This window comes from Geotrypetes seraphini, chromosome 5, assembly GCF_902459505.1.
Source record: "Geotrypetes seraphini chromosome 5, aGeoSer1.1, whole genome shotgun sequence".
NCBI classification, from domain to species: Eukaryota; Metazoa; Chordata; class Amphibia; order Gymnophiona; family Dermophiidae; genus Geotrypetes; species Geotrypetes seraphini.
In genome coordinates this window covers 245,185,965-245,202,093 of record NC_047088.1, presented here as the reverse complement: position 1 = coordinate 245,202,093, position 16,129 = coordinate 245,185,965, and the positions used below count along the sequence as shown (strand labels likewise).

The 16,129-nt window shown below is 41.3% G+C and overlaps 2 protein-coding genes across 8 annotated transcripts in view; one reads left to right on the top strand and one right to left on the bottom strand.

The window, feature by feature from the left end:
- SNX4 (sorting nexin 4) overlaps positions 1-10,779 on the bottom strand; it is a 167,484-nt gene extending 156,705 nt beyond the window's left edge. For 2 of the 7 annotated variants that reach the window (XM_033946751.1, XM_033946752.1), the window contains exons 1-2: positions 10,313-10,529; positions 959-1,080 (exon numbers count right to left, since the gene is read on the bottom strand). In XM_033946751.1, coding sequence (XP_033802642.1) covers positions 959-1,077 — 119 coding nt within the window. In that variant the 5' untranslated portion in view covers positions 1,078-1,080; positions 10,313-10,529. Of the gene's footprint in view, positions 1-958; positions 1,081-2,898; positions 3,044-10,312; positions 10,530-10,635 lie in introns of those variants that run through there. The other 5 variants (XM_033946749.1, XM_033946748.1, XM_033946750.1 and 2 more) reach the window with 5 other exon arrangements.
- LOC117361428 (TGF-beta receptor type-2-like) overlaps positions 10,779-16,129 on the top strand; it is a 145,448-nt gene continuing 140,097 nt past the window's right edge. Inside the window, exon 1 of the mRNA XM_033946746.1 lies at positions 10,779-11,012. The gene's annotated coding sequence lies outside the window, so the exon portion shown is untranslated. The remainder of the gene's footprint in view (positions 11,013-16,129) is intronic.

Here is a 16,129-nt window from a genome sequence, read left to right as displayed (position 1 = left end):
AGCAAATCAGCACCAGAAAGTTAAAAAAAACAAACAAAAAACACAAAACTGTTCCCTCCACAAGAGCTTCAAATCCTATTTTTGTTTAAGGTTAACAGATTATGGACAGCATAGCACAAATCATTTTAAAAATTTCTTGCACAAAGTGCGTCATAGATAGCAACCTACTTCTACTGTGTTTCCCTGAAAATAAGATAGTGTCTTATATTAATTTGGAGTCCAAAAAACACATTAGGGCTTATTTTCAGGGGATGTCTTATTTTTTTTTCATGTAAAACAATCATCTCTCCCTTCCTCTCCTCCACCCCAATTCTTCCTCTTTCCTTTCTCACCCATGTGCAGCATCTTTCCTCTTCTTTCACCTATCCCCTTATGCAGCATCTTTCTATCACTCCCTCCAATCCCCCTGTGCAGTAGAACCCCACCGACCCTCCCACTGTGAGACTGACATACCTCCGCTCCGAGGCCTCCTAAAGCAGCAGCGGCACTCTGAACAGGCTGCTTCGCAACCTTCCCCACCAGGGCCTTCCCTCTGCCACATCATTGATGCGGAAGAGGGAAGGCCCCTTCAGGGAAGGCTGCGAAGTAGAGCAATTTAGAGCAATGCTGCCGCTGCTACTTTAGGAGGCCTCGGAACGGATGTATGTCAGGTCTCACTGGGGTGGGGGGTTGCTGAATTGATGAGTCCGATTTTTTTCTGCAAATCGGGCAGGGATAGAGTCAGGGAGTGTCAGGACATTCGTGGGGGTTAATCTTAACTAGGGCTTATTTTGGGGGTAGCGCTTATATTAGGAGCATCTCTAAAAATTATGCTAGGGCTTATTTTTGGGATAGGTCTTATTTTCAGGGAAACAGGGTATGTGGTCACTAGCAGCAGGACTACAGTACTATTTTTCAGAGGGACTGCTACACAAAAACATACTGCTAATAAATCTTTCAATTCTGCGCTAGCATCTACCTTGTCTCTATGAGGTAAGCAGTATATGTTTCCTGCATATTCATTGAAGTCTTCCCATTCCGTTTTTCTGCTTCTGAAACGCCAATCTCGATTTTTTTCAGTAAACAATTATCCTCCATTGTCTTTGCAAAAAACAAACAAACCAGAAATAACATTAATTAAATTTTGGTCATCCATTAAGAAAACAGTTAACACGTGAACCAGAAACAGAATATTGTAAATGCTAAAATGTTGCAATGCCAAGTGCTTGTTATTGCACAAAAATGGTTAAACTCTCTTCCCCTTGATATCAGGAGTCAAAGTAATGATCTATTTTTCAAAGATGATTAAAAATATATTTTTCAGAAATTTCTGTTATGTATGAGTGGCTAATTCGATGGAGTTTTTAAATTGTGCATTTATCAGGCATTCCTTTATGTTCAAAGTATCGTTTATCCTCTATTGTACTCAATTTCATTTTTTTTGTTTGGAAAACAATTGATTTGTTTTGACTGTAAACCACATAGAACCAAAATTTACATGTGTTCTTCCAAAGGAATTCTTCAGGAAGGCAACCACCTGCAGCCACACTGACAATATATCCCAGCATAACTGCCTCCATGGGAAGGATGAGATGACTACCATCAATTTATTGTGGACCCACCCTGGAAACCTCATATGTTCTTTATTGCAGGTTCATACTTATAGCATAGCATCAAGTATTTTTATAGCTACTGTTTGTAAAAAAGAAAACAGATTTGATGAATGAAAAAATAATAATTTTCAGCAAAAGAAAAAAAACCACTATTGAGTCACTAAAAAGTAAAAAAAATAAGACAACAAAAAAAACCCAACCCAAAAACACCCATATTTCTTTTTCTTTTAATCTGGCAAAGGGTTCAAATGCTCTTGGTAAAGATTCTTACAATAAACCAAATGAGACACTACAGTTAGCAATATATATTAAACAAAACCCCTTGGAGCCTTAGAGAGAGAACATAGGTATACAGGAGGGGGGAAGACAGATCCGGCTCAAGGAATAGTGGCACTATGAGCAAACTTGCTTTGGTGCCCTGTCCCCTTCTATCCACATTGGTGCCCCTCTCCTTGTGGTTCAATAATGCTCCCTCTCCTTCCATACCCACTCTGCCCTGCAAACCTGCCAGAAGCAGCAATGTAAAAAAGAGAGAGCCCCCGATCAGCTCCTGTGCGTTCCTTCTGTTGTCCCCCCCTCATCTTTCTGATGCAATTTCCTATACACAGGTCATTGACTGGGAGCTGTCTCTTTTCATGTTGCTAGTGTTGGCAGGATTGCAGCCGGGTGGGGGAAGCAGAGGTAAGTGATATTGAAGCATGTGAGCACAGGGGAGGGGGGCAGGAGGAAGAGAGACCAAAGATGCTGAACCTGCTGGAGGGGTTGAAACACTTAACCAATGCACTAGGTAATTCACTGGCAGCAGCATCAGTGGCTGGGGATTTTGGTGCCCTTTATGGCTGATGCAATGAACTAGTGCAATGAACTGGTCCAATGGTTAAATCAGACCTGGGAGAAGACCAAGAAGACTTTTTCATAACCAGCATTTGAACCCATGCAAAACCAAGCAACACCTACATTTTTGAAAATACTATATAGCATATCTACTTCCTTTAAGGTGCTGCCCCCCCCCCACTCCCATTATCCTCTACGTATAACACTGAATATACACATTACTTTAAGCACAAACTGCAAATGCTCAACATCACACCCTCTTGATTGAATTGCTGGATGAATAAACAAAAGGCTTATCCCATTGCACTAGCAATTTGGAAAGAAAAAAGCAAGAAAAATTACATAAAAAACAGAATCAGTAAACGATCAAAAATTGCTAGATGAAAATAAAATTTATTTATTTTATTTTTAAAATTTTTATACCGTTTAAACCTAAATTTCATTGAACAGCAAGGAAAGATTAAGTTCTTACCTCGATAATCTTCTTTCTAGTAGACAGACACACTGTTCCTGAACCTGTGAGTAGTCAATCCCTTCTCACATTCCTTTGCTCTGCCTCCCATCCCTCTGGCCTGTCCTCCAACTCCTTAGTTCATACCAAAGCAGATGGGTCAGCCCTGGAAAGGAAACAGAATAGGGAGAGGTATGGGAACTCTCCCCAAGTAACATATAACAGATAAAACAAAACGTAACCATTTGCAATATATAACAAGGTGAACACAAACAAATCACCAACCTGAGCGCAACCTTAACTAAGAGTGTGAGAGATTTTATAGTTACCCTAGATCAGTATCCTGCAAACTTTGTTGAGCTGTGGCACAATAAACATAGTGGCCTTGGCTCAAGGCATCCCGGAAGTACGCGACATCAAAATGATGACATCACAAAAATGCGTGACATCAACACGTCAACATTGCACATGCACAAAGGCACTCCAGACGGGCTCTAAGCTGCCAGTAGAAGGTGCCGGCAGGGAAATACATGCAGAAAGAAGGAGAGGCATTGGCACCAGCTGATGGCCTACAGGATGTGCCTCTCACAAGAACTGTAGGCAGTCAGCCAGCGCCTCTTCTTCTCCTCAGCATCTTGTAGAACACCTGAAATTTCAGGAGACACATTAGTGTGCTGCGGCACACAGTTTGCGATGCATTGCCCTAGATTAATCAACGCAGCAGTTGCATCCCGTATCCTTGTTAACGTTGGATAAAGGAATGAAACAAGATGTCCAGATTCCCTGGCACTTCTGAAGCAGTAAGCAGGCAAATGAACATTTGAGAGGGTGGGCTTCAGGAATGGAGTGTGTCTACAAGAAATAATTTTATTGTGGTAAGAACCTAATCTTTCCTGAAACTGGGATGTAAAACTTCATGAACATATGGAGAGAGGACCAAGTGGCCATTCTACAGATTTCTTTCGCCAAAGATTCTGCCTGTGAGGAAGCCAAACTTCTATTGGGGTGCATGTTCACAGATATAGGTGGATGCTAAGAAAAAAAAAATTTAAATTGAATCAGGTTGGGCAGACTGGATGGACCATTTGGGTCTTTATCTGCCATCATCTACTATGTTACTATGTATGTTTGTTACTATGTTACTTCCGAAACAGGCTGAAGAAATAGCCATATGAATCCATCTGGAAATGGTCATTTTTGAGACCGGTCAGCTTTTATGGGCAGCCCCCACCAATACGAACAAATGATCCAACAGTTGAAATTTGTTTGTAACCTCTAGATACTGCAGTAAGAGCATGGCTGTGGAGTCGGTAGATAAATGTTCCGACTCAGACTCCTCAGTTTTTTGTACTTCAGACTCCGACTCCGACTCCAGGTACCCGAAATTTCCTCCGACTCCGACTCCACAGCACTGGTTAATTTTCAGATTGTTAAAATGGAATGTCAAGTTGAGAGAAATGAGCATTTTCGACACCACCTTCTTTTTGCTTTTAATCAAGTTTCTAAGGCCGCAGAAGCTGCTCGCAACATTTGTGCTGTGTATATAGAGGGTGCTATAGCTGAAAGAATCGCTCATGATTGGTATGCCAAGTTCAAAAATGGAGTCGGTAGATAAATGTTCCGACTCCTCAGTTTTTTATACTTCTGACTCCGACTCCAGGTACCCGAAATTTCCTCCGACTCCAACTCCATAGCCCTGAGTAAGAGTCTACACACGTCCAACAATTTCAACACCCGTTCACTCTCTCTCAATCCCAAGGGAGTGAAGTCAAGCATACTTCTTGGTTGAAGTGGAAACTGGAAATCACTTTTGTTAAGAAATATGGGACTTTGAGTAAGACCACACCTGAATCTGATATTCTGCATAAGGGATCTCTCTGCATGACAAAGTTTGTATTTCTGACACTCGTCGAGCTGAGGCGATCGCCACCAAAAACAGTGTCTTGATGGTAAGGTTCATCACAGAAACTTGCTCCAGAGGTTCATAGGGTGCGCTAGCCAGTGCCTGAAGGACCAGATTAAGACTCCATGCTGGAAAAGGCTGTAGCATCGAAGGAAAGAGACACAAAACGTCTTTCAAAAACCAGGCCACATCTAGATATGCAGCTACAATGCTCTTTATTCCTAGGCCCAAACATGCACTGCAATCTGAACTTTCAGGAAGCCAACCACTAGGCTTTTTTCCAGACCTTCCTTTAGGGAGGCAAGCACCACAGAAATGAAACCTTCCACCCAATGTGCGGCAGCATCCAAAAAAACAAACAGGATGCTAGGAATTATTAAAAAATAGATGGTTAACAAGACTAGTAATGTTATAATGCCCCTATATCACTCCATGGTACAACCTTACCTGCGTTCAATTCTGGTCTCCTTATCTCAAGAAAGATATAGTGGCACTAGAAAAGGTTCAAAAAAGAATGACCAAGATGATAAAGAAGATGGAACTCCTCTCATATGAGGGAAGCCTAAAAAGATTAGGGCTCTTCAGCTTGGAAGAGAGACAACTGAGGGGAGATATGACTGAAGTCTACAAAATCCTGAGTGAAGTAGAACGGGTACAAGTGGATTGATTTTCCACTCTGTCAAAAATTACAAAGTCAAGGGGACACTCAATGAAGTTACAGGGAAATACTTTTAAAACCAATAGGAGGAAATATTTTTTCACTCAGAGAATAGTTAAGCTCTGGAATGCATTGCTAGAGGTTGTGTTAAGAGTGGATAGCGTAGCTGGTTTTAAGAATGGTTTGGACAATTTCCTGGAGGAGGAGTCCATAGTCTGTTATTGAGAAAGACATGGGGGAAGCCACAGCTTGTCCTGGATCAGTAGCATGGAAATGTTGCTACTGCTTGGGTTTTGGCCAGGTACTAGGAACCTGGATTGGCCACCGTGAGAATAGGCTACTGGGCTTGATGGACCATTAGTCTGACCCAGTAAGGATATTCTTATGGTACCAAACTCAGGTCCTTACTCCTCAGAGCACACCAAGTTTGGAAGCACTTCCAGGCATTCACATATGCTGTTATAGTCACCTTCTTCCTACATCTTAAAAGGAAGGAGACGACTCCATCCGAAAAGCCCTTATGTGCTAGTGCCACGAACTCAAGCATTCTGGATCCTGCAGGGCAATTGGATTCTGCATGAGCAGCCGGGAACGACATGGAAATTTGAACCTTGTTTTCTTTGTAGATGAACCAGGTCTGCATACCACGGCTGGCTCGGCCAGTCTGGTGCTACTAGAATCACCAGTCCCCAATGCGCTATGATCCTGTGCAGAAATCTACTTGAGAAACTGGAAGACAGCCCAGAGGGATGGGAGGTGGAGCAAAAGAATGCTAATGAGGCTCTCTACAAGGATTCTCATGAGAAGGGAATTCAGGAATAGAGTGTCTGTCGCACCAGAAACCATTACAAATCCAACAACATACACAATAACGTATATAACCAATAGCAAAAACATAAATATTCCCTTAGGAGCTGGGAGGCAAGTTATAAATCTTAAAAATAAACATGTTTCATATTCTAACCATCATCATCTTAATTATAAATAATAAAAAATTACATCTTCTTTAATCTCAGCCCATGTAGTTCAGAAGGCCGCACACATAAATTTGTCAAGTTTATTTCCCCCTAGTCTTTGTACTTTTGCCAATCATTTCCTTTGCTCAGCTGAAGAGCCTTTTAGGTTAGAACCCCTTTAGCCTTTCTTTATATTTCGTACTTCTTATATCCTTGTCTAATTCTGCTGTATCTTTTTTGAGATGCAGTGACCAGAATTGCACACAATTCTCAAGGAGATATCGATCCATGGAACCTCAGAAAAGGCAATATATTGTTTTCCTTCAGTTGTATCCGACTACAATCCATCCATTCATAAATATTACCAGGTTAGCCAGCCTTTGAATAAGTAACCTGCAACATCACAGTCAGGAGTTACTCTTGCCTTCCAAGAATTACATTCTTCTTGGAATTTGCAATTAGATAGCTTCTTGTTAAATGGATCATGTATATAGTTTCCTTTGTCTGCACTTCCCATTAGTATGCCATAGATTCCATCTTCAGTTTGGGTTCCATTTTGCTCTGAATTTCTGCATCCAAGCTTAAGGCTCGGTTCCAAGTTTCAACCTTGGCTTGAATCTAACTGAGATGTTTATTGGACTATGTCTCCTTTTGCTACAAATACTTGCCTCAGTTTTTCTGCCTTTCTATGTGAACTATACTCATCTCAGCCACCTTTGCTTCAGCCATTACGTTAGACATTAACTGGAACATTTCACAAATTTCCAAAGGAAAAAAAAAAAGTACTGATGTGGACTCAGTTTTTAGATCACAGCAGAATCTGGTTGCTACAACTATCCCTGGGCCTTTTTCTTTTATAATCAGTTGACCTAATTAACATCTAATCTACTTTAATGATTGCTGTTAAGCAAGTCAGAAAGAGAGAAAAAAAGAAACATGTTATTAAGGTCTAATACAAGTACCTGATTGTAAAACCGCTTAGATAACCTTGATAGGCGGTATATAAAAAATCCTAATAAATAAATAAATAAAAACCACCGAACTGGATCAGATCAAAAACTTGTTCGGTAAAGCATTCTGTTTCTTCCAGCAGCAAGTACCAGATACGTAAAGAGGTACATTCAGTAAAAGGGATCTAAAGTTAGGCACAGGGAATGTGGGCACTAAAAATGCAAATTCTATAAATGTAGTACCACATGGAACTGTCTTTATAGAATTCTAGCGTAGATCATTTTCACACCTAATTTTAGGTGTGAGCCTTTACACCTGCCATTATCAACTCACTTCTACAGCTCAAGACACCTCCAACACTTATACGATAGTGAGCTCACTATGAGGCCAATCCAAACTTTTATAGCCAGAATATGAATTCTTTTAGCAAACTCTTAACCACCTCAGTCAGACTACCGATGCAAAGCATTCCAGTGTGCAATAACCATTAAATTGATACTACTGTCCATTTCTTGAGAACATGAGAAATCTTTTATCTAGCTTCTATTTGGCTAACATATACTCCAGAATCTTAAATTTATGGCTCAAAATGTTAGCAAGAAAACATAGTAACTTGGTAAATGGTGTATCCAGTCTACCCATAAGGTAGTCAGAACTGCACCTGCCACTCTGTGCTGGTTACACTCCTTCATAATTAAACACTAACATTACAAACACAACAAACAACAATCTGACACAATGCCAACTGCACATGCCATGCAATCTTGGAAAAGTGGTTTTGTATTTTGCCCACAACATAGGCACATTCATTGTCAATACAGGATTAATACTATTGCCAGAAAACCCTGACCACAAATGAAGAAAAATAAATAGTAGATAAAAACAACAGACTGTGGATGTACTGAAAAATGATTTTTATTCGCTCTTCACAATAAAAATACAAATAAAAGTCTGAATTAGTAATACATGTATGATTGTTCTGACAGATCCTACATGGTCCATGTTTCGGCAAGACTGCCTTCCTCAGGGGTCCGGATGATGTAGGGTACAAAGATAAAAACATGAACAAAACATGTCTTTGAGCATAAAACCTGAAAATGGCTTGAAACAAGCAGAGTGGCACATAAAATCAGTGAGAAGCGATTTTACGTGCCACTCTGCACCACCCACTCCATGAAAAAGTACTTTCTGATGTTACAGTACTCTTAAGTGTACCATTTTATAATCTCAATCCATGTCCTCTAGCTCTACTGCTATCCATATCTCTGGAAAAGATTTGTATGTATATTGGTACCTTTCAGTGAACATAATCCACTGGATTCTATATATGGTTCTGAAAGATCAAGTACAAAATTTAGGTGCTGTGGCAAGATGCATGCACAACTAAATTGGTAAACGAGTCTCTGCATATGACTTGCGGCCATGGGGAAATAACCTGATTGTCTAGAATTACACACCTATTGAACTGAATAATCAATAATTGCACTTAATTGGTACTAATTGGAACTTGTATGTGCCATCTACTTGCATGCTGTAACACCCCATGCCTAAATACTCTAGTGTGCAACTCAAAAGGGAGCATGACTAGGAAAGAGGCATGGGTGTTCCAAAAAGTTGCATGCACTGTTATCAAATAGTACTATTTATGTACTAAAATGCCGGGAGCTGGGTACCAACATTTACGCCAGGTTTCAGCTGGTGTACGTAAATTCCAGCATTCAATTTTAGGTGCAGAAATTTGCTCCAAGCGCTTTTCTATAAAGCACGCTTACCTTAGACAGCCCTTTATAGAACAGCATTTCGTGCTGATTTTTCCAGCACCAATTTTTGAGCACCGTTTACAGAATTCATCCTCCCCAATCAACTTTTTTTGCATACTAAAGTTTCATGAAAATTACCCCACAGGATAAGTGTATACTTAACAGGTAAAGCAAATATAGGCAGAGTTGCAAAATACATATACATTCTTTTAAAAAATATGCATGATTATGTAGACTGTATGCATGTACACACATTTACACTAGCTCTTAAGCTAGTTTAGACTGCTGAAGCTTTAAATATAACTGTGATTTCTGCTGATTTATCCATAGTATTTTATAACGCCATACATAGCTGCCTTCTTGCCCTCTTAACCTTGGTCATCTCTTATAATATAAAAATGACTCCCAACACCACCTTCCTGAATAACTAGGTAGGTTGCAAAGGGCAAATGCAAAGCAGCTCTGTTGGACAGGGCAGGAAAAGTAGCAGGTGATGGCCCTGAATGGACAGGGAGGTGCAGAGCTGACCCAACTATTAGGCAAGATTAGATGGTCGCCCAGGGAAACTACTTCTTGGAGGAAGATAAGTGCAAAACACATATAAGCCTGACAGTTATTAAAAGAAAGTATAAAACATAGTTTAACCTGCATTTTTATAGTATATGCTGATCATATTGTTTACTTTAATAATTAAAGTTTTGGAGAGGGACTGCAGGTGAAGGGCCTGAAAATTAATGGGGAGAGGGGAGTGAGGATGAAGGGCTTGCCTAGAGAAAGGGTTCTTAATCTTTTCTGGCTTCTGCATCCATTTAATTGATCGCTGAAACCCACGCACCGCCTTCCTAAACTACATGTCTACTAGTGACTGACAGCTATGTATGCTGCTCTGCAATACACAATTATATTACTTACTAATAACTGTCTAAAAAGTTTCAATACATGTCTACAGATTGCAAGACCTTCTCCAAACTACGTTTAACCAATTCATGCACTCCTGAGTGGGGGGGCGTTGTTTAAGACCCCCCCCCTGGCCTACGGCGCACAGGACCCTCACACACCAGCTCACAGAAATACCATGTAGCATACGTACTAGGCTACCCTCACACACCGAGTACCCCCCTCCTCTTCCCAAGGTCTGTCATCTCTCCCTCTCTGTTTCGCTCTTCCCCTCTCCCTCCCCCCATCCATCCGACCGTCAAACTCCTACCTGTGGTCACCCACCACCTATCCCGCAGCTTCCCTTCTCTGGTACCCCGCACGCTCTGACACAACTCCTCGCTTTCTCGAACGCGTCCCGCCTTGCCGGAAACAGGAAGTTGCGTCAGAGGAGAGCGGACGCTGGAGACTTGGAAAAAAAAAAAGTTGCGTCAGAGGAACGCGAGAGGGGGCTGGAGAAGGAAAGCTGCAGGCTCTGACCGCAAAGACTGGCTAGAAGCAGAGAGCCGTACGGGAAGGGGGGCGGGAGAGAAGGCGTTCCCTGCGTGTTTCACATAGGACTGCAGGAGCCTCTCTGATCAACTATGTACCAACCAGATCCCGAAGACGTGCGAGTACCGCCTCCTTCTCCGGGCAATAGCTCAGCGCGGCCGCACTTGCTCTCTGCCCGGCCTGAAGGCTCGCTCTGACGCAAGCGCGCGGGCCGGCTGCGTCAGAGGTCACCTGACCGTGCACGTGGCACTGGGACCGTTGCTGCATCAGCCCCGGGCAGGGAGCAAGTGCAGTTATGCCGAGGATTCGGACAACTTGCCGCACAGTGCTAATTAATCGCCGTTTTTGCCATCAAATTGTGAGGTGTTAAATAATGCACTGGGAGTTATGCTGATGGTATAGGGTTGTTTTCATTTTCCCTAGTTCTACGCATGGACTTGGAGGCGGAATTAAGGACAGACTTGGGGACAGCATAGGTGGTAGGTGCCATGGACTCGTGTTCGAGGCCTAGTGACTTGAAATGCATCATTAAGTGTTCCTGGCAGAATACAGAAGTAGATTGTCGGGTCTTTTTTCTGTGCAGTTTAAATTGGATGTTGTTGCCGTTGTCGCATCAAACAGGATCCTCCACCTCTAGCAATGCCCTTCTGCTGCTGCCCAGATGGGCAATACATCATTAGCCTGGTATCTCCCCTGCCTGCCTTGGGAGGCCCTGCTGGTAGTGAAACTACCAACCGCATAGCTTTCAGCTTCTCACATGCGAACAAGTTCATGTACCATGACTGGAGAGGTTATAGATAGAACATGAAATTAAAATGTTCTAAATATTATTCTAATATACAATTTCTGGATTGTTCTATGCCTATCTAGGGTAAAGGCGACTTACAATTCAGGAATTACACTGGCTGTTTAGATAATACAACAATAAAGGAGTTTGTAGTGAAAACATTAGACATACAGTACGGTAGTTTCAATTCCAATCCAGTTGAAAGAGTTAAAGGCAGACATAAATTGTGAGGAAGGTCATTCAATACCTGAATGATACAACACTATCGTATATACTTGAATATAAACCAATCCAAACATAAACCGAGGTAACCTTTCTTCTAAAAAAGGGGAGAAAAAGGTTAACTCGAATAAAAATGGAAGGCTTATATTCAAGTGCCTCTGCATTCAGCACCCCCCCCCCATCCCTTTCCTTCCCTGCTGGGCTCTGCACTCAGCCCCCTCTCCTGCCCTGCCAGGCTCTGCAGTCTACACCTCCCCACTCCCTCCCTTGATACCTTGCAAGCCTTTCTCCAGGCCTGCCGTAAGCCTTGGTGGTCTAGCAGTGAGCCGGGACAGTAGGAATCCCTCCCTCCTCCTGTCCCAGCCGACTTTAAAACATCCTACCTCCCAGATCTCTAGAAAGCCCTGGTGGTCCAGCAGTGTACCAGGGTAGGAGCAATCTTCTAAGCTCATGAGACCGCAGGAACTCACGAGAACTCACAGCAGAGGTATTAGAGTTGCATTTGATCAGGACAAGAAGAAGGATGTCATTTGCATGAGACGGGAGGTATTCATTTTTGAAGTTAATGTGGCCTAGGGAACTCATGAAAAGTTTATAAAGTATTAGGGAAATAGGAGATCCTAGGGAAATGTCACAGAATGCTTGTCAGCTTCTGGAGAGTACACCATCTTGCACAAAAGGTAATTCCTATTCTGTAAGACATCTTTGAACCAATTCAGTACAGTGTCCTCAATGTCTATTTCATTTAGTTTGGTTAAGAATAGGTGATAGTTTACAAGGTAGCTGATATATCATATTGGAGCGGGACTGCTTGATGTCCTATGCTTTAGGTTTGTTTGATTTTGGCAGTTAAGGTTAACAGAATAAGTTCTGTGTTGTATTGCAGGCAGAAGCCGAACTGTGAGGGATGGAGATAGGAGTATTTTTCAATATTAACGGAGAGCTGTTTACTGACATGTACAGTCATGTGAAATATTCACTTCTTTCTTAAGAAATAAACACATATCAATGTCAACTCTTTTTTTATTTATCTCTGGAAAAGAAAGTGATGTAATTGCAGGTAAACAAAAGTTTTCCTTGATTTACTCATGAAACAAAAGATATCCACAAAAATGTGTATTCTAACAGGAATAAATTAGGACTTCCCCACATATCCTCCCACTTAAAAGTGGTTCAAATCACACACAGGTGTATCACATCAGGTGCACATTATTAGAATATTGTTACTCAGCATTTTGAAGGAGGTTTGCCCTACTTAAACTTTAGACATTTAGTTTGGTGTGCTCATGACTGCTGAGGGAGACAGAGGTACATAGAGGAGACCTATAGGGATGTTGTGGAGCAGTACCACCACCAGTCTGGCAGCCCTTGTGCTGCCTTGGAGGGGGGAGGTCTCCTAAATGGAGATCATCATCCTGGTGATGCAGGAAATGTTCCTGTAGCCAGGACCTGCCCATCAGGAGATGCAGATGCAATATCCTCTTGCACTGAGGATCTATTTATAGGGGCTTCAGCCCAGAAGGGAGGAGTTAGGATAGCCGATGAATTTGGAGATTCAATCATTAGGCACATAAATAGCTGGGTGGCTGGTGGGCATGAGGATTGCCTGGTCACTTGCCTTCTGGTGTGAAAGTGGCAGACCTTACATGTCACTTAGATAAAATATTAGATAGTGCTGGGGAGGAGCCGGCTGTCTTTGTACATGTAAGTACTAATGACATAGGAAAATATGGAAGGGAGGTTCTGGAAGCCAAATTTAGGTTCTTGGGTAGAAAGCTGAAATCCAGATCCTCCAGAGTAGCATTTTTAGTAATGCTCCCCATTCCATGTGCAGGACCCAGGAGGCAGGCAGAGCTCTGAAGCCTCAATGCATGATTGAGACGATGGTGCAGGTTTGATGGATTTAGATTTGTTAGGAACTGGGCTACCTTCTACGAAAGGGGGAGCCTATTCCAAAAGGATGGACTGACTCCACCTTAACAGGGATGGAACCAGGCTACTGGCGCCTATGTTTAAAAAGGAGATAGAGCAGCTTTTAAACTAAGATGAGGGGGGGGGGGTGGAAAGCTCAGGAGCAGATGATTTGGATGTGGACTATCCTTGAAGGATACTGTTGAATCAGAACATTTAGGGAGTCCCAATAAAGAGGTTTCAAAAATGGTGAAAGAAAGCCAAGAGTACTTAAGAGGGAAGCAGAGTAACCATGTCAAGTTATCCCTGTCATCTCTCAGCAGCCTGTAGATTCATGGAAAAACACAATTTGAAGTGTCTATACAAATGCTAGAAGTCTAAAAATTAAAGTAGGAGAGTATATAGCACTGAATGATGAGGTAGATATAATAAGCATCTCGGAGACCTGGTGGAAGGATGACAAATTATATCGCAATGATAGAGTAGATCAAATTGGAAAGGGGGGAGGGTTGCGCTATATGTTAGAGGGAATTGAATCAAACAAAATAAACATTCTGCACGACACAGCAGTGTGGAATCCATATGAATAGAAATTCTATGTGGGAAGAAAAGGAATATATGAGTAGGGTTATACCACCATCCCCCTGAACAGAATGAGCAGACATGAAGAAATGTTTTCAGAGATTAGGAAAGCTGGCATATTGAGAAACAATATAATAATGGGTGACTTCAACTACTAATAACAGTCTCAAAGCATACTCCCATCTACCGCAGAAAGAACCACAGTAAATATAAAGTGAAGAAAAAAGACTTCAGTAACAATACCAGGAATGCTATTATGGAACAAGCCCATTTCAAACAGCATGCTCTAGTTCAGTGGTCTCAAACGTGCAGCTCGTGGGCCACATGCAGCCCGCCAGGTACTATTTTGAGGCCCTCGGTATGTTTATCATAATCACAAAAGTAAAATAAAATAGTTTCTTAATCATATGTCTCTTTAGCTATAAATTACAATATTATTATTTAGACTTAGCCAAAAGGAAAGATTTATAAACTATAAAGTTTTTTACCTCATGCAAAATTGTCATTTCTTTAATAAGACATTAACTATTTTTTCTGCGGCCCTTCAAGTACCTACAAATCCAAAATGTGGCCCTATAAAGGGTTTGAGTTTGAGACCACTGCTCTAGTTTATTCATTAGTCTAAAAAAAACAGCACTTGGCAATAATATCAAACCTAAGGTTCAATGACAACAAGAAGGTTCAACTACCCCAACATTGACTGTATAAATGTTACATAAATGACTGCTTGGAGCAACTGGTCCAGGAACCAACAAGAGGGGGAGATATTTTAGATTTGGTCCTTAATGGAATGCAGAACATAGTATGGGAGGTAACTGTTAGATTCGCTGGGAAACTGATCATAACATGATCAAATCTGAGCTGATAACTGGACTGACGTCACTAAAGATATCTACTGTAACAACATTTAATTTTCTTAAGAGTGACTGCAATAAAATGAGGAAAATGTTTAAAAAGAAGCTTAAAGGGTCTGTGGCAAAGGTCAGAAGTATAAACCAGGCATGGATGTTGTTTAAAAATACCATCGTGGAAGCCCAGACCACATATTAAAAAAGGTGGAAATGAAGCCAGCGTGGTTAAAAGGCGAAATGAAAGAGGCTATTACAGCCATGAAAACATCCTTTAAAGAATGGAAAAAGGATTCCAACGAAGGAAAAAAGAAGAGACATAAGCACTGGCAAGTTAGATGCAAAGCATTGATAAAGAAAGCTAAACAAAAATATGAAGAATGCAAAGTAACAATTTTTTTAGGTACAACAAATGCAGAAAACCTGTGAGGGAATCCATGGGACCGTTGGATGATAAAGAAGTAAAAGGTGTGTTCAGGGAGGATAAGGCCATAGCAGAGAGACTGAATGAATTCTTTGCTTCAGTCTTTATGGAAGAAGATGTAAGAAATCTTCCTGAACCAGAAATGGTTTTCAAGGGTGATGAGGAGGAGGAATTGAATGAAATTGAGTTAAGCCAAATTGATAAGTTAAAGAGTGATAAATCACCTGGACCGAATGGTATACATTCCAGGGTACAGAAAGAACTTAAACATGAAATTGCCTCACCAATATGCTTGACTTCTTTGAAGGTGTGAATAAAGGCGAGCCAGTTATGTAGTGTATCTAGAGTTCCAGAAAGGTTTTGACAAAGTTCCTCATGAGAGGCTCCTGAGAAAATGAAAAAGTCATGGGATAGGAGGCAATGTTCAATTGTGGATTAAGAATTGATTATTGGACAGAAAACAAAGGGTAGGGTTAAATGGTCATTTTTCTCAATGGAGGAGTAGAGTGCTGCACGGATCTATACTGGGACTGGTGCTATTTAACTTATTTATAAATGATCTAGAAATGAGAACTATGAATGAGGTGATTAGATTTACAGATGACATTAAACTGTTCAAAATTGTTAAAACGTATGCAGACTGTGAGAAACTGCAGGAAAACCGTAGGAAATTGGAAGACTGGGTGTCCGAATGGCAGATGAAATTTAATGTGGACAAATGCAAAGTGATGCATATTGGGAAGAATAATCCACATCATAGTTACCGGATACTAGGGACCATCTTGGGGGTTAGCGCCCAAGAAAAAGATCTGGGTGTGATTG